This window comes from Herpailurus yagouaroundi, unplaced genomic scaffold, assembly GCF_014898765.1.
Source record: "Herpailurus yagouaroundi ecotype Mexico unplaced genomic scaffold, PumYag 251, whole genome shotgun sequence".
Lineage (NCBI taxonomy): Eukaryota > Metazoa > Chordata > Mammalia > Carnivora > Felidae > Herpailurus > Herpailurus yagouaroundi.
Window position 1 is genome coordinate 786,502 of NW_024412468.1, and position 23,990 is coordinate 810,491.

The 23,990-nt window shown below is 44.2% G+C and overlaps 1 protein-coding gene across 6 annotated transcripts in view; it reads left to right on the forward strand.

Moving 5' to 3' along the window:
- The window catches only part of YAP1 (Yes1 associated transcriptional regulator), a 110,772-nt gene that overhangs the window by 43,773 nt on the left and 43,009 nt on the right, over window positions 1–23,990 (forward strand). For all 6 annotated transcript variants that reach the window (XM_040460758.1, XM_040460762.1, XM_040460760.1 and 3 more), the window contains exon 3: window positions 9,670–9,785. In XM_040460758.1, the coding sequence (XP_040316692.1) occupies window positions 9,670–9,785 (116 nt within the window). The remainder of the gene's footprint in view (window positions 1–9,669; window positions 9,786–23,990) is intronic.

The following is a 23,990-nucleotide window of genomic DNA, read 5'->3' on the forward strand; positions in this document are numbered from 1 at the left end:
GATGTAAGGAACTCCTCAGTGTTTTTGTTACTGTAAAACCCGTTTCCCATGATGTTGGCTCAGTTATCCTGTACAGGATTAGGTGTTCGGTGTTTGATAACAGCATACGAGCACGAATTGGAAGAGCATTTTAGAATTTGTTGGGGTGGGCTTTGCTGGTTACTTAAGAAATGTTGCCTCTCCCCCTTTTGTCTTGGAATTTAGATTAACAGAGTTGAGCCTCTTACAGCCTATGTGAAAAAATGATTGTATGAAGAGATTTTCAACAATGAACATTCTGAGACGTTTGGTTACAGGACTAGATTTCTCCTTTATCCCCAAATTCCGTTGTTGCTCTTGTCCCAGGAGTCAGTCTGTCTACACCTGGGTCGTTACAGTTCTGGTTCCTTCCTATTCATAGCTGGGGGTGTGTGCAAATTGAACTAATGGTCCAGAAACATTTCTGTCATTTCTGTTTCCTTCCCTGAAAGTTGTCCTGTCTCCCTGCTGTGTCTCTTTGTCGCCATCAGGTGAAAACCAGACTTTTTCCCAGGTGCTTAAACGTTCTTGACTTGGCCCATCCATTATGAAGTTTTTCCTGTTTTATTTTATTATTATTATTTTTAGAAAAGCATCTTTTGTTTTTCTTTTCAATTTATTTTAAACACAGAGAGTGTGAGTAGGGGAGGGACAGAGAGAGAAAGAGAGAGAACTCAAGCACTATTACTGCAGAGCCTGACCTGGGGTCCAAAGTCCCGACTCGATGACCTCGATCTGAAATCAAGAGTCAGATGGACGCTTGACCAACTGAGCCACCCCGGTTCCCCGAGTTTTTCCTATTTTAAATAGTGGGCTAGCACAGGAACAAAGCCAAGAAAGATATTTGATGCCTTTGTGTTGGAGAGGCCACATTACTACTGCTTTTATATAACTGAATTTAATCCTTGCAGCCCTAGGCAGTAAGTAAATAAATCATTCCCGTTTTAGTGAAGATGAAACATTTTGATAAAATGACATGCCTTTGGGGACCTGGTGGGCTCAGTCAGTTAAGCTTCTGACTTCGGCCCAGGTCATGATCTTGCAGTTCATGAGTTCAAGCCCCACTTCGGGCTCTTCACTGAGAGCACGGAGCCTGCTTGGGATTTTTTTTTTCTCTCTCTCTCTCAAAATAAATGAATAAACTTAAAAAAAAAAGTGACCTGCCTGTACAACCCAGATTATCATTGTTGGACCTGGGATTTCAATCCATGTCTGTTTTAACTTTTCTTGCTGTTCCACAGAGAGGTTTCTAGAAGGAGGGATTTGGGTCTCTGAAAGGGTAGATGGAAGTTAGGTGTTTTATAGTCCAGTTGAGGAAAAGATGGCCTGAAGTAGTCTGGAGAAATGTAGCAGATGTTTCTTTTTTTTTCTTTTTTTTTTTTTAATGTTTTATTTTTTCTTGAGAGAGAGCATGAGCGAGGGAGGGGCAGAGAGAGAGGGGGACACAGAATCGGAAGCAGGCTCCCGGCTCTGAGCTGTCAGCACAGAGCCTGACTCGGTGCTCGAACTCTCAAGTGGTGAGGTCATGACCTGAGCCGAAGTCGACACTCAACCGACTGAGCCACCCAGGCCCTGCCCCCAGATGTTTCAAAAGAGTAAGAGATTCCTGTTAGGCTAGATGGTTGCTGATTATATGGTGCTGACAGCACCTGGTTTGCATGAGGGGTTTTTAAAGAAATATGTGTCGTCTAAGCCATTGTGTGTGGCTCACTGCTCATCATGGAACGCGTTTGTGTCGTTGAGGTAAACAGTAGGAAGAGTTGCTTTTGGTAGATTCTGAGGACGATTTATCCGGAGTCTTTGACGCCAGTGTTTTTACTGGCGCTCAGACACTGTCATGTAACAAGAAGACCGTGCCTAGAGACGGAAGCACCGTGTGTGCTAGCATGTATCTCAGGTTATACCAGTGCCAGAAAGCTTGTTTTAAAGTAAGAAACACAGCAGGGAAAACAAAACCAGCATAAATTTTTAGAGTACAAACCCCCAATTTAAAGGAATAGAAACACATAGTACCCCAAAACCAATTTATGTCTTTACCAATTAACTGATCATTAACATTCTTTAATGATGATCGTACATTCTCTGTAATAAAGGTCACCTTCTCTTCTGATGGCAGAACTCATTTGCTAGTCCTGAATTTTTAGTCTTCATAGTTGATGAATTGGAAAAGAAAGCATTTAAGGGTTTTTTTTTTGTTTTTAAGTTTTTATTTTTTTATTTCGAAAGAGAGAGACAGCAGGGTAGGAGCAGAGAGAGAGAGGGAATCTTAAATGGGCTCTGCGCTGTCAACACAGAGCTGGATGCGAGGCTCAAACTCATGAACCATGAGATTGTGATCTGAGCCAATACCAAGAGTTGGTCACTTAACAGAACCAAAGGCGGGCCGTGAAAAGAAAGCATTTAAAAGGATTCTGGGAGGCACCTGGGTGGCTCAGTCGGTTAAACGTCCGACTTTGGCTCAGGTCATGATCTCAGGGTGGGTTCGAGCCCCACACCAGGCTGTGTGCTGAGAGCCTGGAGCCTGCTTCAGATTTTGTGTCTCCCTCTCTCTCTCTCTGCGCCCCCCCCCCTTACACTCAGTCTCTCTAAAAAAAATTTTTTTAATTAAATATTAAAAAACAAATAAAAGGATTCTGAGTCTCTCTCTCTCCCTCTTTTTAAGTTTTATTTATTTTGAGGCAGAGTGCTAGTGGGGGAGGGACAGAAGGAGAGAGAGAGACTCCCAGGCAGTCTCTGCACTGGCAGGTCGGAGCCCGCTGTGGGGCTCAATCCCATGACTGGGACATTGTAACCTGAGCCAAAACCAAGAGTTGGATGCCCAGTCACCTGAGCCACCCAGGCACCCGAGTCTCTCTTTTAATTACATTCCTTGAAGAAATTCTCTTGTGCTAGAGTGGCAGTTTAGCCTTTTAGAAAACCCTTTTCGGCTTAGAGACCAGTAAGATGAGGTGGAAAGAGCACTGAGCCAGAAGGTAGAAGACGTTTTAATCCTGGCTCTGCTGCTTGCCAGCAGTGTGACCGAGGGCCAGCTCTGCTGTCCTCTTTGTTAAGGAAGGACTGTTCTTGAGCAGTGGACGAGGGCGGATGTGGGGGTTCCGTTCTCAGCTAGGGAAGTCCTGATCGGGCCCGCTGCCTGCTTCTCAGCACCGGCCTCTTCCGTGCGGTCCCCGTCTCTGCTGTCTCTTCTGTCTCCACGGTCCCTGTCACTGTGGTCACTGTCTCCATGGAAGAGCTACAGCGTCCTGGGAGAAGTCAGCAGAGGTTGGCAACTTTCCTCTGCACAGTAAATCCTAGGGCTTCTGTGGGGAGCCAGCATGGTCTCTGACATGTGGGAAAGTGTCGGTGGGTCTCGTCTCGTCTCTTCTTTCACATTTTACTCATTTTAAGTAATCTCTATGCCCGGCGTGGGGCTCAAACTCACAACCCCGAGATTTTGCTCCTCTGACTGAGGCAGCTGGGCACTCCTGTGGGACATTTGACATTCAGAACCTATATGGAGGGTTTCTCCCCCCCTCTTCCCGTAGTATCCAAGGGGTCTGGGAGAGGTCATGTTTGTGTGTCACTGATCCCGTCCTCCGAAAGCCTGGCAACTGCTCTCATCTATCACAGTCCTGTTGTATGTGAGCGGGAGAGATTCAGAAGAATGTGATCCTGGGTTTCTGTGCTGGGTGTCGTTGCAGATATTTCTGTCTACTCGCGCTTAATTCTGCGAGGACTGGAGGACGGAGGTGGTGATGGCGAGGTTGTCTTAAGGCATCTAAACAGGCACCCCAGATGCTCTCACGTCATAAGAGGAAGCGTCGATAGTACAGAGACTGGAGATTTCATACCAGTTCTGGGTACATCCCGGCTCATCTGCCCTTGGACCATCTCTTAATCTTAATAAACTGTAGGTTGTTGTCTTTATTGTTTTGTTGTTGTTAGTGTTAGTGTTTTTTCCAACCTTTCCGAGAGAGTCCAAACACAATGGCACGCTGTCATCCTCCTTGCTGAACAGCGGTCCTGGGGGAATGAGGGCTTGGGCCCTCCCGTCGTGGCTTCCTGTTCTTAAGGTTTCCCCAGTACTTTGGAGGTGTGGCAATGATAGTGTTATTCTTTTTAAGGTCAGAGTCCCTGCATCTTCAAGGCCCAGGTTTGAGCTTCTTAAGATGTACTCCGGACGGGAGAGTGTAAATACAAAGCTCCTTACGGATTTTTTTTTTTTTTAAGTTTATTTTATTTTGAGATTGAGTGAGTGCAAGCAGGAGTGGAGCAGAGAGGGAGAGAGAGAGAAGCCCAAGCCCCGACGTGGGGCTCGATCTCACGAGCTGCAAGATCACGAACTGAGCAGAAACCAAGAGTCAGATGCTTAACCAACTGAGCCACCCAGGCGCCCTGAGCTCCATAAATATTTGTCAATACCATAGCTGTGATGAACTTGTGGGACTACGCAGAACGTCCGTTTTCTAGTGGTTTATTTACTTCAGTATTTCTGCCCCTTTTTTTGGTTGTGTATACATTTTGCTAAGTCATCTGGTACGTGAGACCAGACTGTGTCATGTAAAGTGAGACCGACAAGCCACTGTGTATGCGGGAGAGACCATTGTCAGGCGTGGACCTCCGTCAAGTACAGCCGCTTACATTTCATCAGTCCCAAAGTCGACAAGTTCATTGTCTGCCGGCTTTTGCTGCTCCAGAGTGAGATCGTAGGGTTTATCTTGGTCATAAATCCAGTTGCTTTTCTGTTCCAAAATAATAGCAAAGGTTTATTTACATATTTTTAAGGTGCTATAAGATTTCACACTTCTTGTTTCCTGTAATAAGTTCAGCATCCAGACTTTGTAGAAACATGATGAACTGAACCTTTGTTTCTATGCGGTGTATAACCACGCATATTTTAAAACTCGGAAAATACTGTTCTAGGAGTTTCCCTTGATTTGATTTTCTTGGTTTATATATTTTGATTGTTGTTGATAATTTGACGTTTTTAGAATCTGTAGTTTGAGTGACAATTCTTTTCAAACCCTTTTCATATTAGCATTTATGTGGAGTCTTCATCACCCATGTTCTTAAGTAACGCACACTGGTTTAATATGCATTCCCTCGGGAACGTGCCGAGCTACACTAGGTTCCCCGCACTCTCCCGGGTGCACCTCCTTCAAGACGCTTACATCCTAGTGGTAATAACAATTGTGTTTTGTAATATTCTGACGTCTTTTATTGAATCTTCAATACCCATGTCTTTTTATTCTACCCTCTTAGCATTTATACAATATTTTTGTTATTTGGTATGTATGACCCAGAACTTAACATTTTTGAGTCTTGTCCGTTTCATATATTTGGTATATAAATTGTTTTCAGAATTCCTGGGTACCACGTGCAGTCCTCTTGTGTACTGGACGTGCGACCTCATGCCAGTCCCCGAGTTTTCATTTGCGTAGTGGGACTACCAGTAATACCGGCCTCATCCGTCGTCTTGCTCTTTCTTAATTAAGAGAATGGAAATCCTCACACCAGAACTCCCGCTCCGACCAGCCAGGATTCCTTCCTTCGCCCCGTCCCTCGGCTGATGCAGTGGAAGCCGGGCCCACAGTCCGTTCCTTCCCACCGTGTGCAGTGACCCCTTAGCACATCTTCAGCTCGTCTCTTTCTGTCCACATTTAAATGTGTCTGTTTTCCTCTTAAACACCAAACCTCTTCCGCATCTGGTCGTAGCTCCTCTTGCCTCCCTGGGCCCAGCTCGCTCGGCCGCCTCACCCCCGTTTACCGTGCCCTCCTCCTGCCGCCCCCGCCCCTCTTGCCAGCGTGGCCCGTGCCCCCCTCGCTGCTCGTCCTGCTGGATCTCTCATCCCGAGTGGTTTCTTTTCTCGAGGAGGTGGGTGGGTGACCTTGAGAGAAAGTTTGATGTTCTTGGGGCAAAAAAGAAAAAAAGCTTTCTTTTCATTAATTCACTGACAAATACCTGTCACGCTTCTAATCACCGAAGATAATTGTAGTTGATAAAACGGATAAAAGTCCCTATTTCCCTGGAGCTTTTTGTTCGTTGGAGGGGACAGGCAAACAAAATAAGTAACATATGTCAGATTATCAGGGAACAAATAGAACAAAGAAGAGGGAGCAGACTGGATTTAGACAGGACACATTTTAGGTGGCGTGGACAGGGAGGGCCTCAGAGAACACGGCTCCGGCCCAGGGACCGGCGGAGGTGAGGGGGGGTGCCGCGTGCGTGTCCGGGGGGATAGGAGGCTTGCAAACTGTTTGCTTGGAGTTTTCAAGAATACTTCTGTGTGGTATGAAATGTTTTGGTAAAGATTCTTGTTCTTATGATAAAAAGGAAGGCCGGATATTTTGGGGTATACGGTTTCAAATTGACTTATTAGGATAAAACAGTATTTTTCATGATTTAATCTTACAGACTAAGCGAAAGCAAATTCTAAGGTGAATTTTATTTTATATTTTCTTTGGCATCTAAATGATTACATGCTTTTATGGTCGGGCAATTTAGATAATGACATCTTTATTTCTTAAGGAGATTTAGATGGTCTTTTTTTTTTTTTTTTAATTTATTTATTTTGAGAGAGAGTGGAGGATGGGCAGAGAGAGAGGGAGAGAGTGAATAGCAAGCAGGCTCTGCACTGTCAGCACAGAGCCCGACGGGGCAGGGAAGGGAGGGGCTCAATCCCATGAACCATGAGATCATGACCTGAGCAGAAACCAAGAGTCAGATGCTTAACTGACTGAGCCACCCAGGCGCCCCGAAGATGTAGATACTTTTTAAGCAAATGGGACATTAGCTGAGGTAACATAGTACAGCTTGATAGGGCTCTGAATTAACTGACTGGGGTTTAAGAGCTTTTTCAGGAAGAGAAATTTTAGCATTTGTGTGCTTACATAACGTTTCAGCAAAATAATTGATCTCTTGACAGCAGTAAAAGTATACATTCTCTGTATTATATTCAAAACCATAATTTATTTCAAGGAGAAAGATGCATTGAGAGCATATTTACACATTGGTGCCCACATTCCAGAATGTTCATGTGGTGGTTATGGTTGGCCATCAGAACAGGGTCTTCTCAGCTCTCACATAGAGGCCAATTTAGTTATAAGTCGGTTAAGATGGTTTGTGTCATTGATTAGTTTTCAGAGAAACCCAACTGCTGAGTATTCAGAAACTTGGAGCAGTCCGCATCCTGAGCCTGCTTCCAGTGCACCCCACTCTTCTCCTTGGTCCTCGCAAGTGGAGGGCCTTTAGGAAGCCTGGAGACCAGGAGTATGCAGTGACACATACGTTGAAATTTAACGGCCCGTAGTAATCACTTGGCCATTTCCTTTCCTGCTTTCTTAACATTAGACAGGCGGTGAGAAACATTTCTCTCCATTTTGTTCTTGTGGATGTTAAGCTTGTTTCCAGTATGACTACATGCATTACCGTGTGTGAGATCTGGAAGTGTGAGGAGCACGGCACATCTAGACATTTTACACTTTAATTTGTTGCGTGGCTCCTAGGGAGGCTTGAAGAGGAGGAGGAGGAGTAAGCTTTTACTGGGTTTGCTAAGGACTTGGTCTTCTGGAATGGGGTGCTTCCCTGGCAAGACAGAGAGCGGGCTGTGCCTGTATTGTCTGCACCTGAGCAAGTGCTAGTGCTGCTGCTGAACAGCCTACAACTGCTGGAGAAAGGAGTGCTGGGTGGGAGGTTGGGGTTTGAGAAACCGTGTGCTCCACCAGAGAGACAAATACTCCCTGTGTTGATGGTTGGCCTGCAGTGGCCTCCACTTGACAGGTGCCACTGTCGCTCTGAACTGTGCAGACTCCGTGTGCTTCATCCCCTCCTCGCATTGCCGGTAGGTAATACCTAAGGTTCAGTCTAGCCAGAGTGTAATGATCCTTTTTTCCTGTCTTGTCAGTAAGATTTTGGTTTTGTTTTTTTTAATGTTTATTCATTTTTAAGAAAGAGAGAGAGGGGGGGAGGGAGACATAGCTTGAACAGGGGAGAGGCAGAGAGAGAGAGAGAGGGAGACACAGGATCCGAAGCAGGCTCCAGGCTCTGAGCTGTTAGCACAGAGCCTGACGTAGGACTCGAACTCACGAGCCGTGAGATCATGACCTGAGCCGAAGTTGGATGCTTCACCGACTGAACCACCCGGGCGCCCCGGCAAGATCACGTTATTGAGGAGATCTGTTCTAGCTCCATTTCAGGGAAGTTAACGACCGCGTATCATTTCCTTACCGTTGACACGGCAGCTCATCTTGAGACGATTGAAGAAGAGACGACTCAGATATGAAATTTAAACAGCTGCACAAAAAATGATTGAGGGGGTACCTTTTAAAAATAGCCCTTATTTTTGGCCACCTCCCATTCAAAAACAATGTTTGTAAATGATTGTTTGATGGTAGGAAAACCTAGCATTAGCGAAGCAGAGTTCTGTAATTTTGCCATCCAGAAATAAACACTAAAACTTGTTGATGTCTGTCTTTCTCATGGTTTCAGCACATTTAAAGTTAGCCTCACACTGTGCATACTGTTTTACAACCTCCTTTAAAAAGCAGTACTACAAACATTTTCGTTATTAAATGTTCTTCTAAAATATTTTCAATACCTGTAGTAGTCTACTGTACGATATAATATTTAGTTAGCCAATCCCTTTGATGAGATGTTAGCTGGCTTTCAAATTTTTGCTTTTATAAATTTTACAGAGAGAACTTTGCATACATGTTTGAATACTTCTCTGGGTATTCCTTAAACATAATTTCTTAGGTAGTTTTATATTCATAGTGATTCCGGTTACTGTTTCACTGAAACAGACTTTGCTGGAAGAAGAAAACTTGAACCATCCTACGTCGGATACTGTGCTAGACACGTTGGAGTCTTCTAGTTCGCAGAATCTTCGACCCTTTGCACCCTCAGTGTTACAGATTAAAAATATCCACGTGCATATGTAATAAGATATTTTGCAGTAAGTTAACAGTATGCAGAAAACGTTTAAATGTTTTCTTTAGCAACTAACAAAGGCCTTTGATGGTCACAAGACACTGAAAACTTAATAGATCTAGGTTTTACTTCTGTTTTGGCTTTGGACTATATATTTATAATATATAAGTTTTATTTAATATATATTTCAATATACATTTAATATTTAAATATTTAATATATATTTTAATATGATATTTAATTTAAATATTTAATATACATTTTAATATATAATATATATTTTAATATACATTAAAATATATATTTTTTCCCCTCTTTGTATTTTTACCTGAAGGTCTAAAAAAGTATATGTTAACTGGCATTCTTAGCTCCCAGAGGAAAAAGTGGGTGGTTCTCTTGTGAATTTTGGGTTCTGGTCATGTGACTACGTCATAGGTGATTAATTTACAAATCGCCTTTTATGTGTAAATTAGAAGCAGCCGGTAATAGTCTCCTAGGTGAAAATGGTGTTCCCTTCCCTTAAATTCCAGGCATGGTTTTTCACATGTTGTTCTTGTAGGATCTGGGTGGTGAAAGTGCAGTGGGCACAGGCCGAGGAAGGTTCTCACAGCGGACGGGCGGGCAGGTGACCGTGTGAGAGGCCTTCCGTGGGTGCACATAGATCTCCTCTGCTTTGGGAGGTGGGGTTGTTGCTTTGAGGACCTGGTGTTCATTGTCTAACGCGGTGGTTTGTTTCGTCCCAGTCACATCGATCAGACAACAACATGGCAGGACCCCAGGAAGGCCATGCTCTCCCAGATGAGCGTCACGGCACCCACCAGCCCACCGGTGCAGCAGAACATGATGAACTCGGCCTCAGGTGAGTGAGACCCTGTCGTTAGAGCACATGGAGGAAAGGCTTGTGCACCACAAGGACCTTCAATGGAAAATAGTCATTATCCTTGTAAGAAAACTGGAGCATGGGCGACCGTTAATTTCTACCCGGTTTTTGTTTTTGTTTTTTTAACCCGTTCATTTATTTTTGAGAAGGGGGATAGGGGCAGAGAGAGAGGGAGACACAGAATCCGCAGCAGGCTCCAGTCTCTGAGCTGTCAGCACAGCACCCAATGTGGGGCTCGAAATCACAGACCGCGAGATCATGACCTGAGCTGAAGTCAGACGCTCAACCGACTGAGCCACCCAGGCGCCCCGTTTCTACCTGGTTTTTTGTGGGAGACTTCGTCCTTTATTTCAAAATCGCATGCTTTACGCAAGCCTTGTTCAGTTACTAATATATAGAAGGGCTGCAACCAGAAGGCACCGTTCTTACAGTTTCAGTTCTGAAGTCAGTGTCTCCCGATTCTTAGTTTGGTTAATTTTGACACACTTGTGTTTGAGTCGACTTTGACCCACTGCTTTTTTCTGTCTGAGGTCTTAAAGTTGGAGGTTTCTTTTTTCTCTTAGTGGTTTGCGTGGGAAGCCAAGCTGTGGTGTTCTTAACTACCTTTTAACGAGCATATTTGTTCTACCTTGAAAGTAACCGGAAGGTCGCAGTGTAGAAACCACTAGTATGTGTTACTGAACGCAATCTGCCCTTTTCACTGATGATAGACCTGAGGATGGCTCTTTTCTCTTGGTTGGCAGTGTGTTGAAACATGCTGGTTTTCTCATCTACATAATGGGGATTCTGTTGCCCATTACTACAGAGGGGGAGATATTAAAGGAAATAATACAAATAAAGCTTTTATTTACAGTTCTAGTGCAGAATAGGTACTGAGTGAAGGTTTAGTGACTTCCTAGTCAGTCAGGTACCTCTGCTGTGTGGCCATAGCTACCCCCTTGGGCTTCTTCGTGCAGATGGGGAAGGGGTGCCCCGGGAAGACACGGCTCCGTGTTTGCATCTCGGATTGGAGCCTTCGGGTTGGGTTTCTGCTTCGGCCCCGGTTCGGAGCACAGAAGGCAGCGGCCGTAATGGGCCACCTTCAGGGCCGTGACGGTGTGTCTGTCACGGCCCATTCCTCTTGCTCACCCGGCAGACTGACCAGCCCATGTGGGTGGCTGCAATGTAGACTGTCTTCGGCAGCAGGCTTTGGAAAGGACTTCTGGCCTGTGGGGACAACAGGCCAGCCAACCGGCTCCGGGCCCAGGAGAGCCCAGGACTGGAATCGTCCTTCTGCCCCAGAAGGCGGGGCTGGCGTGTGGGGTCTCTGGTCTGTCCTTGCCCTTGCTGGGCCAGACACTTGAATTCTGAAGAGTTACGTGCTGAAAACAAACATGAAGAAAGATTCATGACGAAGCTTTTCTTGTCATAAACTTTGTTTATATAAACTGTTGAAAAATTCATTCCCTTAATCTTCCATTTAGCTTGTTTTAATGTGAATACATTTACTTATTCTGCAGAAACTTATGTGTGATATTTAAGTCTTAAGGCAAAATATTATGTATGTATTTGACTAATATTTTTACTTGACATCTAGCTCTCTTTTATCAAATTTCCAAATAAAAGTTGTGAAAGCTGCCTGGTATTTATAGTCCAAAGAAGATGACTCACATTATTCATTTTGTCATGTTCCACCTAAAACCATGCCCTGGAAGCCAGTAATAAGTAGGTTATTAATTTAAAGTTTATTTTGGAAGATTTAGGCATTTTGCATGTAACAAGTTTGATTGTGATTCTTTAGAACATGGGTTTAATTTTTTCCTATTACATTTTCTAACGATAATGGCCTGAGCAAGTAGGGAGAATTTGTATTCAAATTTGTGTTTAAATTCAAAAGTATATATCAAATTGGTTATAGTGGGTTTTAGAATATTTGCATGTATTTTTTTAGGTCCGTGTTTTGGTTCTAAAGTATGTTTTATATGCCACACATAAACCAGTAGGCACACTTGCCCGTAGCTTTGTTTGGTGAACAGAGTGACTCTGACAGGGACTGTTGGAGCCAAGTGGCGTCCAGCCAAGTGGCGTGCTGGGTTAGGAGTGGGGGGAACAGAGTTGACCTGAAACGGAACAGGCCCCCGAGAGAGATGTGGGCATGTGTCAGGGGTGGTCGGAGAGAATGGTAGGAAGACATGTGAAGGGTTCTGGGGTCCTTTTGTACCATCTCCCTTAATTCTCACAGTGGCCACTTAAGTTAGGTGCTTTCACTAGACTCCCTTCCCGTATGAGGAAACTTACATAATTGTCCCCACATCACACAGTTGATAAGCGGTAGAAGCCAGGATTCAGGGTTTGCCGGTGGAGGCCCAGAGCCCATCCTCTTAATCTACATGTGAACCAGGCTTAGAGTCAGTGTCCGAGGAAAGCCTCCACGCAGCCGGAGGCGGTCTATCAGTGCGCCCGGCTCACGGGACAGCTCTTCTCCAGAAGGTGGTGGGTGTGGGGGGCTCGCTGAACAAGGCTCCGCACCGCACGCCGCCGAGTACATGCTGCACCTTAAGAAGAGAGAACATTTATGGAGGGCATGCAAGGTCATTGTCTTCAGTGGGCTGGTGGCGCAGAGCGGAGCTTTAAGAAAGGAAGAGACCGGGTAAAACCAAAAAGTGTTTTGTTTTGCTTTGTTTTAACTCAAAGACAAAAACATCCTAAAAAAGAAAAGGAGTCACACAGAGTTTCAGAATGAGAGCAAGATGTTAAGGTGATATGAAAATTCTTACAATGGCACAAATTTAAATCTAGATTCTTGTGAATTTGGTCACAAACACAAATGGCCTAAGTGCCGCATCAAGTGCTGAGGCTGTAGATGGCATGTGTATGGCGTGAATTCACACGACTCCGTGGTTGGCTTTCATTTTTTCCAAGCCAGCGGACATTTAAGAATAGGGGACTTGTACACGGTATTGAAATGCTTTGGAACGAATGTCACATCCTCCCTTCCTGTGAAACGACAGCTCTCATGTCACCTCAGTCAGGTCTTAAGCGAGGGGCTCCCCTTTCTCTGTTGGGACGCACGCACGGTGCTTGGTGGCTGTGCTTTCAGGAGTGGGGGGGTGCGTGCCGGTTCCGCAGATCACCACGAGAGAGATTGGCCGGATCTGCCCCCCTGTGCTACCAAGGTCATCTCTTCAGGAGAGTTTTGAGCCCGGAGACGGTGAGCAAGAAGAATTGTGAGGGTAGGTATTTAAATACATTCGAGAATGTTCACTGTAACAGAACAGCAAGGGGCTTCCAGCTCAGCAGGGCGCACACAGTGGTCACTGCACGTCTCTCCTGAAGCACTTCCCTGGGTCGGTCATGCTAAATGCAACTTGACTTACATTTTTGTCCTTAATCATTTAAGCAAGAACTTTTTCGTTTTTGCTTTTTAAAAAAGAATTTTTCTCCTCCAAATATTCGAGTCTGGCTTTGTGTTCTGGTCTGTTTCTAATCAGACCGCCTCCTTAAAACCCTCGTTTTCTTTAGACTCTCCAGACCCGTTTTCTGTATCACTTTTCAGTGGTTCACTGAACTGACTGGTCTTTTAAAATTCTCTCCAAATCTGAGATTGGATGAAATCCTATTTTTTGCATTCAGTCTAATTTAGTTTAGCAAAATCAGTTTACTTCTGGTTTCATAAGTTCTTTTTCAAAGTATGAGGCTGAAGTGATGGATTCCATTGCTATACTGGATACCCATGGTTTGTAATTGGCCAAATTTCTTAATATGTATCATTGAGAAATCACTGATTTGCCAGTTAAATGGTACACCGGGAGAGGGTTCTAGAGACCTGATTGACTAGATTCTTTTTTATTTTTAAATGTTTATTTTTGAGAGAGAGAGAGAGAGAGAGAGAGAGAACAGAGGGAGACAGAGAACCCCAAGGAGGCTCCACAGTGACAGCGCAGAGCCTGACATGGGGCTCGAACTCGTGAACTGTGAGATCATGACCTGAGCTGAAACCAAGAGTCGGACCAACTGAGCCACCCAGGTTCCCCAACTTAACTAGATTTTATGAAGTAGATTAATTCATACCCTTTAAGTGTCCACCTAATTGGCATATAAATGACAGTGAACTTTGTAAAAGGAATTTGATAAGTGAGGAAAAGAAGACTAAAAGGAGATTGGAGCCATTCAGTAAGATAATATTCCTATTTCATTTTACGTAAAAATCTATAATAACGTGTACCTATATAAAAGTATGTAGAAGCCCTACTCTCTTACATTACTCTAGATGATGGGTGCCCAGCGGCTCAGACAGTGAAGCAGGTGACTCTTGGTCTCGGGGTCAGGAGTTTGAGCCCCGCTTTGGGCATAGAGATTACTTTAAAAACATTACTTGAGATGATTGCCCTTGAGAAGTTCTGTCAAGTGTGTTATGTTTATAGCATGCAAACAGCCTTTTGTGCATGCTCGTGATCTGTGTAAAATTGGTCTCCATACGGAGAGTTTGTGGGACGTTAGTGACTTTTATGATAGACAACGTGATACTTCCTTAACCAGCTTTATTTATGTGAAGATATTAAATGTTGAGTAGTAGCTCGTTAACTATAACCGGTAAGATTGTGGAATCTTAAAGTAATGGTAGAGTCAAGGACAAGTATACCGTGTGACGATCCACAGATAACTGAATGCCAGAGGCTGGTGACTGTTTAGAATCGTTAAAAATCATCAGCCTTGATTTAAATTAAGCAATAATCCAGTTATCTGCTTTTTAAAAATGTGCCTTTGGTACCCATGCAGAGCCAGATGTCCTATTTTACAGGTACATTTTAAAGAATTCATTGTCTGTTTTAAAGTGAGGCATTTATTTGACTAATGTCCAGATCTACCAGTGCAGCTCTTTGAGATTCCCCTGCTATGAAAACCTGCATGGAACTCCTAGGAAATGCCGCGAGGTGGGTGGAGAAAATGGCCTCCTGATCACCAGAGATGGTACGTGTTAGAGGAATGTGCTGACCCCCTTCTTGGCAGTGGGGGAGACTGTTTGGAAGCAGGCGGAGAGAGGCACATGGAGCTGCCATCACGTTTGCTGGCCTCATGCAGTCTCTGTCGGGGCCTCCTAACCCGTGGGGAAAAGAGAGGGTTACCAAGAAAAATGACAGGCAGAGAGTGGCTGTGATGAGGGAAAAGGACCAGTAAAGGGTAGATCGGTGTAAGGTTTTTAACTTCAAAAAGCAAAGGGCATGGAGCCAAGTGGCAGAGCTGACCGGAGCTTTAGGAGCCACTAATTCCTGCTTCCTGCTTCCTGCTTCCTGACTGTAGCTCATCAGCTTTGAATCCTGCTTTTCACCTTCTGAGTGAACGGAGGGATGGAGAATAAGGGCTAAAGTCCAGCGGACGTGGATTTGCATCCCGGCGCTGTCACTTACTGCTTGCGCCATCTTGGGTGGGCTGCAGGAGCGACCGGTGTCTTCACCTGGAAAATGGGAATAGCAGTTAACATTGAACTTACGGTAGGCTTGCTGTGAAGATTAACACAGTCCACGTAACATGGTTGTGCATCGTTAAAAATTACTCAGGATACATCGCGCTTGGTATCTGTCAGGTGTATAACAGGTAAGTCAGTGTGATCTGATCTGATATTTTACATCTTAAGCAGTTGATAGTAACAGGTAGCCACTCTCCCTTTAAAATAATATATATATACATACACACACAAATATATATATATACACAAATATATATATATATATATTTGTAAGTTTATTAGAGAGAGTGAGAGTGAGAGAGAGAGCGCACACATGCACAAGTGGGGATGGGCAGAGGGAGGAGGAGAGAGAAGTCCAAGCAGGCTCTGAGCTGTCAGCACAGAACCCGACGTGGGGCTCTAACCCACAAACCTTGAGATCATGACCTGAGCTGAAGTCAGATGTTTAACTGACTGAGTCACTCAGGCACCCTTAAAATCATTTTTTTATGCTCAAATACAGGTCATTGGCTCTCATCCCAGTCATGCGTTATTTTCTGGCTTTTAGATTCTTACACATTTCTCTAGTATAGATGGTAGACTGTTAAATAAGGTTTTCTTCTTTTACAGAGTGAAATTTTTTTTGATTCTTCTGAAAGGTCTTGACGGTTATAAGATGGAAATTATTTGTTAACCTGAAGTGATTATATATGGACTGAGAGTATACTAAAATATATCAAACAATAAAACAGCAACAAAGCCCAAAGACAGAGCAGTGGATGGCGTAAATGACAGAGACTGTGTTTCACTCATTACTCTCAACCTCCTATCCCAGATTATCATTATTTAAACCAAAATTGCTTTTTTTTTCCATTTGGAAATGTAGGTAAATTAGGAAAAGATGGCCACAGGATAAGAGAATAGTAAAAAGCAAAAAAGCATAATAATCCAAGACCAATATAACTAATTCTCTGGAAACTTGGGGTTTTTTTCTGTACATAGTTTATGTCTTGATTGATTTGATAATGAAGTTCCTAGAAAATGGTAATATGGAAGCAGCCATTTTTTTGCTTTAAAAATATGGGCCTGTCTAGTTCATATTATTCAAAGTCGCAAGTAAACAATATATGGGAACTATGAAGATAAAAGTATTTGTGAAATAGAAAAACTAACTCGGGGCGGCTGGGTGACTCAGTCGCTTGAGCGCCTGACTCTTGATTTTGGCTGAGGTCATGATCTCATGGTTAGTGGGTTCGAGCCCCACATCGGGCTCTGCGCTGACAGCACGGAGCCTGCTTGGGATTCTGTCTCTTCTCCCGTCTCTGCCTTTCCCCTGTTTAGGCACACGTGTGCTCTCTCTCCAATAAATAAACGTTAAAAAAAAAACAAAAATAGTTAATTCAGTGTGAACGTCCAACCAGGTTGCAAGTGACAATAGCTTGCAGTTATCACGTGTCTTGTAGTTTGTCCTTCTGAAGTCTTGTTAGACCCAGTGACGTACTACATAGGGCACTTCTCAATCTTGGTGGCTTTGGGACTTTGCTCTCAATGGAGTGTGCCACTGGTGTCGAGTCAGCTAATGGCCTCTGTCGTGCTCTGACGGGGAAAGCTAAACTATTTTCTAAATAATGTTAAAACTCAGAATCAACCTGGACAAGGCAGCAACATTTGGCAAATGGAACAATAGATATTGGCTGATAAATCGTCTTTCTTTATGTTGAGTCTCAAATAAGCACCCTGTGTAGGAATCTCCCAGTCCCCAAATACAGAAGCAAAACTGTGAGGTCGCTTATTCTGGAATTGAGGTATGTGTTTATATATTAATGTGCTGCCCTATACAATCTGTAGCATTTTCAAAGTATCCATTTCTTCATTCCTTTATTGGAGACAACCCAGCTAATCATGTTGAAAGGTAGATCTATAGAGTTTCTTCATTTTTCAATAGCTTGAGGATCCGAAGTTTTTATAATGCCTCTGTTTTAGATAAAGGAATTCCTTCCTGTCTTCTTTGCTTCATGTTAGAGGTTCTCTTTGTGCAGTGATTGGAGAATATACAGAAACTCAAGGATGTTGAGTTCCCTTGACCTGGTCTTAGGGCACAAATAACAGATATTTTTAAAATTCTACTAGGAGTTTTTGAAGTAATCGTTTGGGAAAGTGAAGCTCATTTGAATTCTGGAAGTTACTAAGATTTTAGTGTAAATACTGAGCCTAATGTTCTGTTATTTTACCCAACAGACTAACTTGTAGAGTAAGAGGATATTGTTAAAGAACATACAGGAAAAAGTTGGCATGTGAGTGTCTTTGCTGCCAGCTTCTCTGTGACATGAGTTGTTGGATATTGGTGCTTACAGATAGAAGCGGCCATGTTCAACTTTGTTTTCAGTGATTATTTGTAGAATTTTGGAAACGTTGCTTGGCTTTGGAGTAGAGAGACTGAGAAAGAGATTCAGTTATTTACATTTAACAAAAAAATAAATGCCTGTTTTATTTCTTCTCCTGACAAGTGTTGGAATATTATTTTTGTCTTTCCCACTGATTTCTAAATACTTCTGGTTACTCTTTTGCCACAGTAATTTTATGACTCATAAGAGGAATATTTGTGTGAAAGATTAAAATGCTAATTCTTTAAAAATGATATCCATAAACTACCATATATAGGCAGCATCAGTGAAATAAAAAGAATCCTGCAACAATAAAGAGTTTTCCAAAATATTTATTCTTTTAATCAGTAAGATAAGGAGGTGGCAAAACTTCAATTAGGTTAAAGTTGGGGTTTTTTTTTTTCAATTTTTTTTTTTTTTTTTTTTTTAATGTAGACTCCACACTGGGTGTGGCTTGAACTCCTAACCCTGAGATTGTGAGTTGAGCTGAGATCAAGAGTTAGATGCTTCACCAACTGAGCCACCCAGGCGCCCTTCATTGCAACTTTGAGACCCAGGTTTATTTCCTGATCAACCTGACTCTTTGCATTGTGTATGAATTTTAGTAAAGTAAATATATTACTGGAACAAAATCGCACAACTGTTCCAGGAAAGAGTAGGGAACTGACTTTTTTAAAAAGTACCTACCCTACTTTACGTCAAGTTCTTCTTGTAAACCTCTCCCATTGAATGGAGTGTTCATCTCCCACTTTGTGGATAAGGAAAGGAAGTTTCAAGCAGAGTAAGGAACTTGCACAAGGTTAGAAGGTTAATACAGGATCCAGCAGGGTTGACTGTAGGTCCATCTGAATCTCGAACCCTTTTATGCTTCTCTCTAAACTAGGCTGTCTTTCTTTTTTTTTTTTAATTTTTTTTTTTACATTTTTTTTTTTTTTTTGGGAAGAGAGAGAACAGAGCATGAACGGGAGAGGGGCAGAGAGAGAGGGAGACACAGAATCGGAAACAGGCTCCAGGCTCTGAGCCATCCGCCCAGAGCCCGACGCGGGGCTCGAACTCACAGACCGCGAGATCGTGACCTGGCTGAAACCCAGGCGCCCCACTAGGCTGTCTTTCTAGAGTGTTAATATAGAGCTGAAATCATACTTAATTGCATTTTTATGCGTCAAGGGTGTTTTGTTTTTGTTTTTTTACTAACCAACCGAATTGCACTGTTGCTGTGTTGGTGATGTTTGAGCTAATGGTAGGTCGTTCTATAAGAGTTTAGTGAACACAGGTGAGCCTTATTAGTTTTTTGTGTTATGAATGAGTGGTTCTTAATTTGTGGCGGGAGGGGGGACCGGCTGGGGGCGTGTTAAAATCAGACGGTGACCCAGTAGGTCTGGACCTGAGGCTCCACGTTTCTAACACGTTTGCAAGTAGTGTCCATGCTGCCGGTTCATGGGCTGCACAGAACAGAGGCTCTAGAATGGTGAACTTGAGACCACGGAAGTATTATTAAGGTCTACTTTGTTACTTCTGTGTTCATATTATTCCTACTTTCTGTTGGAATAAAAGCTACACAAGTGATAGATAGGAATCCATCAGTTCATATGAGAGCTTATTTAATATAAAAATTCTGTAAAAATGGTACCAACTTTTTTTAATGTTTGCTTATTTATTTAGAGAGAGAGAGCACGAGCGTGCATGAGTGGGGTAGGGGCAGAGTGAGGAGGAGGGCGAGGGAGTTCCAAGCAGGCTCCACACTGTCAGCACGGAGCCGGATATGGGGCTCAAACCCATGAACTGTGAGATCATGACCTGAGCCGAGGTCAAGAGTTGGATGCTTCACCAAGTGAGCCACTCAGGCACCCCAGTGGTACCAACTTTTAAAAAACCTATGATTTATAAAAGCACAGACTAAAGATCCGAGAGATTGTGACTTGATCAAGACCAATCAATTATTCTTTCCACAGGTAGGTTTTTAATCATTTTCGCTCAACAGACTTTGGTTGTGTAGTGTGGCTGTGCTCAGCTGTGGGGATACCAAGACGAAGAAATCAGGGTGTTTGTTTAAGACTCAGTGCCTGATGGGGGAGGCGGGGGTGGGGGGGGTGGGGGGGGGGGGGGGGGGGGGGGGCCCCCCCCCCGGGGTGGGCGAGTGAGTGGTGCACTGTGTGCAGGTGAGCAGCCTGGCTTTGGGCTTGGTAGTGTCTCTAGTCGTTGGGCACGAGAATCTTCCAGCGGCCTATAGGAGCACATCCGAACTTGAAGGAGAAAAAGAAACGGCTCGTCACCACCCTTGCGTTTACTTTTGTGAAACGGATTTTAATCGGTATATTTATAGTCTTTTTAGCTTCTAGGCCTGTACCCAAAAATGATAGTTTTGACCGTGTGACTTAGGGCTGTGTGCTTTAAGTTCACTGTTGCTGTAGATACCAGAAGGGAAATCCTATTGCTTTTACCAAAACTTGATTTTTTTTTTTAATTTTTTTTTCAACGTTTATTTATTTTTGGGACAGAGAGAGACAGAGCATGAACGGGGGAGGGGCAGAGAGAGAGGGAGACACAGAATCGAAACAGGCTCCAGGCTCTGAGCCATCAGCCCAGAGCCCGACGCGGGGCTCGAACTCACAGACCGCGAGATCGTGACCTGGCTGAAGTCGGACGCTTAACCGACTGCGCCACCCAGGCGCCCTAAAACTTGATTTTATAAGCTGTTTTCCTCAACCAATACATTTATAAATACTTGTCCCACATTTAGATTATTGAAGGCACACAAAAAGTTAGTGACAATAATACTTAATGATTGTACATGACAGTTTTTTTGAGTGTGTCCACCTAAGAATCTTTCTCGTGTGGACAAGATTTTATCAGGGATTGTCTAGGGTTTAGAAAACCAGGTATAAGGATTTCAGACGCGTATGTCTATGGAAGACTCCTTTGGATACAGAACTGCTGAAGAGTTAGGGGTGAATATATTTCAGTTCCCACATATTCTGAAAACCTCAAGTCTGCAGAGCAGAGTGTTGCACACTAGGCCTAGTGCTAGTTTCTAATAAATGTTGCCATGTTTTTTCTCGTCCACCTTGCAGAATTGAGCACACTTGCTTATAGAAACAAAACAAAACTCTTTTTCTGTGTTCTGGGGCAGAATGATGTATCTTCCCATGCCACTGACTGGCCTCTAGCTAAACTCAGTGTAAAAGAGTAAATACAAGACAGTGTGCAGTATAAACCTCCAAGAAATCTAAACGAGTGCAATTTCTTTTTTTTTTTTTTTAAGTTTGTTTATTTGAGAGAGACAGAGACTGTGCAAGTGGCAGAGGGGCAGAGAGAGAGGGGGACAGAGACTCCCGAATAGGCTCCGTGCTGTGCCACCACACGGGTGAAGGCCAGCTGGGAGGCTGCCGCTGAAGTACCACCCCATCCCGGAGATGTGAAAGTCTGCGTGCCAGTTTGGTTGCAGGGGCAAGTGCAGCTGGTGGTACTTTAAAGTAGAATCCAGGGGCGCCTGGGTGGCTCAGTCGGTCCAGCGTCCGACTTTGGCTCAGGTCACGATCTCACGGTTTGTGAGTTCGAGTCCCGGATCGGGCTCTGTGCAGACAGCCCGGAGCTTGCAGCCTGCTTCGGATTCTGTGTCTCCCTTCCTCTATGCCCCTCCCCCACTTGTGTGCTGTCTCCCTTTATATCTCTCTCTCTCTCTCTCTCTCTCTCTCTCTCTCTCTCTCTCTCAAAAATAAACATTAAAAAAAAAATTTTTTTTTAAGTAGAAGCCACTCAGAATATGGGAACATGTTTTGTAAAGTGTGTCGTGTCCACTTGGTGGAGAAGAGAGAGAGGCTGGCGCCTCAGGTGAAGCGCAAAAGGTGTGGGAGCCGTCGTGCACATGGCACTGGCGCCTGCAGAAGAAAGCGTGTGACCGGTGCTGGCGGGCACGCATCCTGGGCGGCCTGTCTGTGCCATCGTGTCCTCATCTGTAAGGTGGGGGAAATGATAGTTCCTGTGCTGCGGGGCTGGTAAAGGAGTTAACACGCACTTGCAAAGAGCGTCGAATGCCCCCACGTAAAGTAAGAGTTTGTGAGCTGTCCTAAGTGCCAGCTTAGGACCAGAATCCGGAACTCACAGAGGTCAGCAGCAGATTCTTTGTAGAGGCCACGGCGTCTTTTACAGCGGCTCCTCCTACGTTCTGAGGAAATGACTTCTTGAGAATTCTGTACTTTGAACCACTCATCAGGGTGTGTTTAGTGAACTTTCTGAGTCGTGGGTGTCGACTCTACCCCTGAATCGTGGGGCAGGCCAGTAGGACAGGTTGCTCTTCAGCTTGCGGGGTGGCTTATCCAGACTTTCTTGTTTGATAACACATTGCAAATGGCGGTCATTACTAATGCAAAAGTGGATGTTGAGTCACCATCCGTGTTAGGACCTGGAGCGTTTTATTCCTAAAATATTGCAGGAAGTTATATTGCTGTAGCAGATAAGTTATCGTTCAACCAGTAGTAAATCCTACCTAAAAATTTATTTTCCCCAAGGATAAGTAACTCTGATTTATGAATTATTTTAACATTTAGCCTAACACTCTTCTTCCTCTTGCTTATCCCAGTTTGGATTTCTCACCTTTAGGGTGCCCGGCTGGCTCAGTCACTACTCTTGATTCTTGGGGTCGTGAGTTGGGTGTAGAGCTTACTTAAAAAAAAATTCTCACCCTCCTTACATCTTATTAAAATGCTGACATCTTTCTGCCTTCTTGACTAGTGCTTTATTTTTTTTTTTATTTCCCCTTCTTCCCCAAAAGACTTCGGTGCAGTGGTCAGGTGTGATAGGTTGAAAAGCTCCCATATCTTCCCTGTGTCTGAGGGCCTGTCTTCACACGTGAACATGACTTAGCATGAAAATGTTTATTGTCCACTCAGACTCGTTTCGAGGTTCTCCCTGAGCTTGGAGAATTGGTATCACCCTGGAGCACTGGTAATTTGTGTTAGGTATTATGCGTGCAGCCCTCTCCTGGTTGGAACGATGAAAGCTGTTTGGTCAAGTCTTGACCGTCAAAACCATGCCCCACGTACCTCTGCCCTCCACCCAGTCCCACTGACTGGGATGCTCCTCCCCGGCTCATGACAGACATCAGCTCGCACCCTGTTGGACTCTCTGCTTCCTCCGAGCAGCCCATGTTGGCCCATGTGTCTAAAAGACCCTTTCCAGGGGTTTTGCATATGTGTTGCTTTATGTCTTTTTGCTCAGTGCACTCATTAGCCAGCACTCTTCTGTCCATATCTGTCTGTCCTCCCGGCTAGAACAGAAGCTCCATGAGACAGGGATTGGTCTGCTCACAGCTGTACATCTCCAGTCCCAGAAGTGTGTCTGGATGTAGTAGGACGTTGGTAACTATCTCTGTGTCTTGGTTTAAGTCATGCTGGATAATGGAGAGGTTGAACTTACACGGAAAAAACACTGTTTCATGAGCGTAAATCAAGGATTTTAATTGAATTCCATGTTGATTAGTTTCAGACATTTATTCCCCTTTCTGAGTAGAGGGCCCTCGGCCCTCTGCTAGACAATAGAATAGAAAAATGCACTGTGTGCACAGAAACGGACACTGCTGTGTGCAGGCACTTCCCCGTCTGGCCTGGACAGAAACGCACAGCCAGTTAGAGCCAGATGACAAGTGAGGGCTCTTCATTTCCACCGGGACAGAAAAGCTTTCTCAGCCAGACATGGTGTCGGGCCAAGTCACCGGTGAGAATCCGGGGATCTCATCTACTCGTCTCACCTCCAGGATCCCCGCTCTTCAGTTCCACGTAGTTCTCACAGGCAGAAGACCTATGAGCTGCTTCTCCTTAATAGTTGCTGGAGCCATTCAGGTTTTTCACGTGTTTACAGGAAGAGCACCACTCAGGACTTGTTTGGTCCTGGTGGACATAGCCGCTCACGTCGCCCTCTCCCGGCAAAGGTGGTGCCTTTCCCAGACCTGCAGTGCTTGATGGTTGGGGCTCTGAGCCGCCCACGGTACCTGCTAGTGGGCACTTGGGGTGTAGAGGTGCCGCCTGACCAGCCCTCAGAGGTTGTAAGTGTCCCCAGGCCGGCACCATCAGTGCCCTATGGGCGAACCTTCTGAACCTGGACTCCTAAGGGTGGGGCTTTCCTGGTGATTTTGGTCACAGATTTAAGATCATCTGATTTAAATAAAATAAAATTTGGCTACTTATATTTGCTTCATTTCGTATGCTCCATATTGAAGAAATTTATAACACATTAAATCAGAATATAAATTGAACTCAAAGATCATTCTAAATTTATTTTGATCAATTCCTGTGGTTTTCTCTTAAGAATGTAGTTTTGTGGGAAACCCAGATTTCCCCTTGGACTCAGTACTTTACTGTGTCTTAAGGTTAGCCCAAA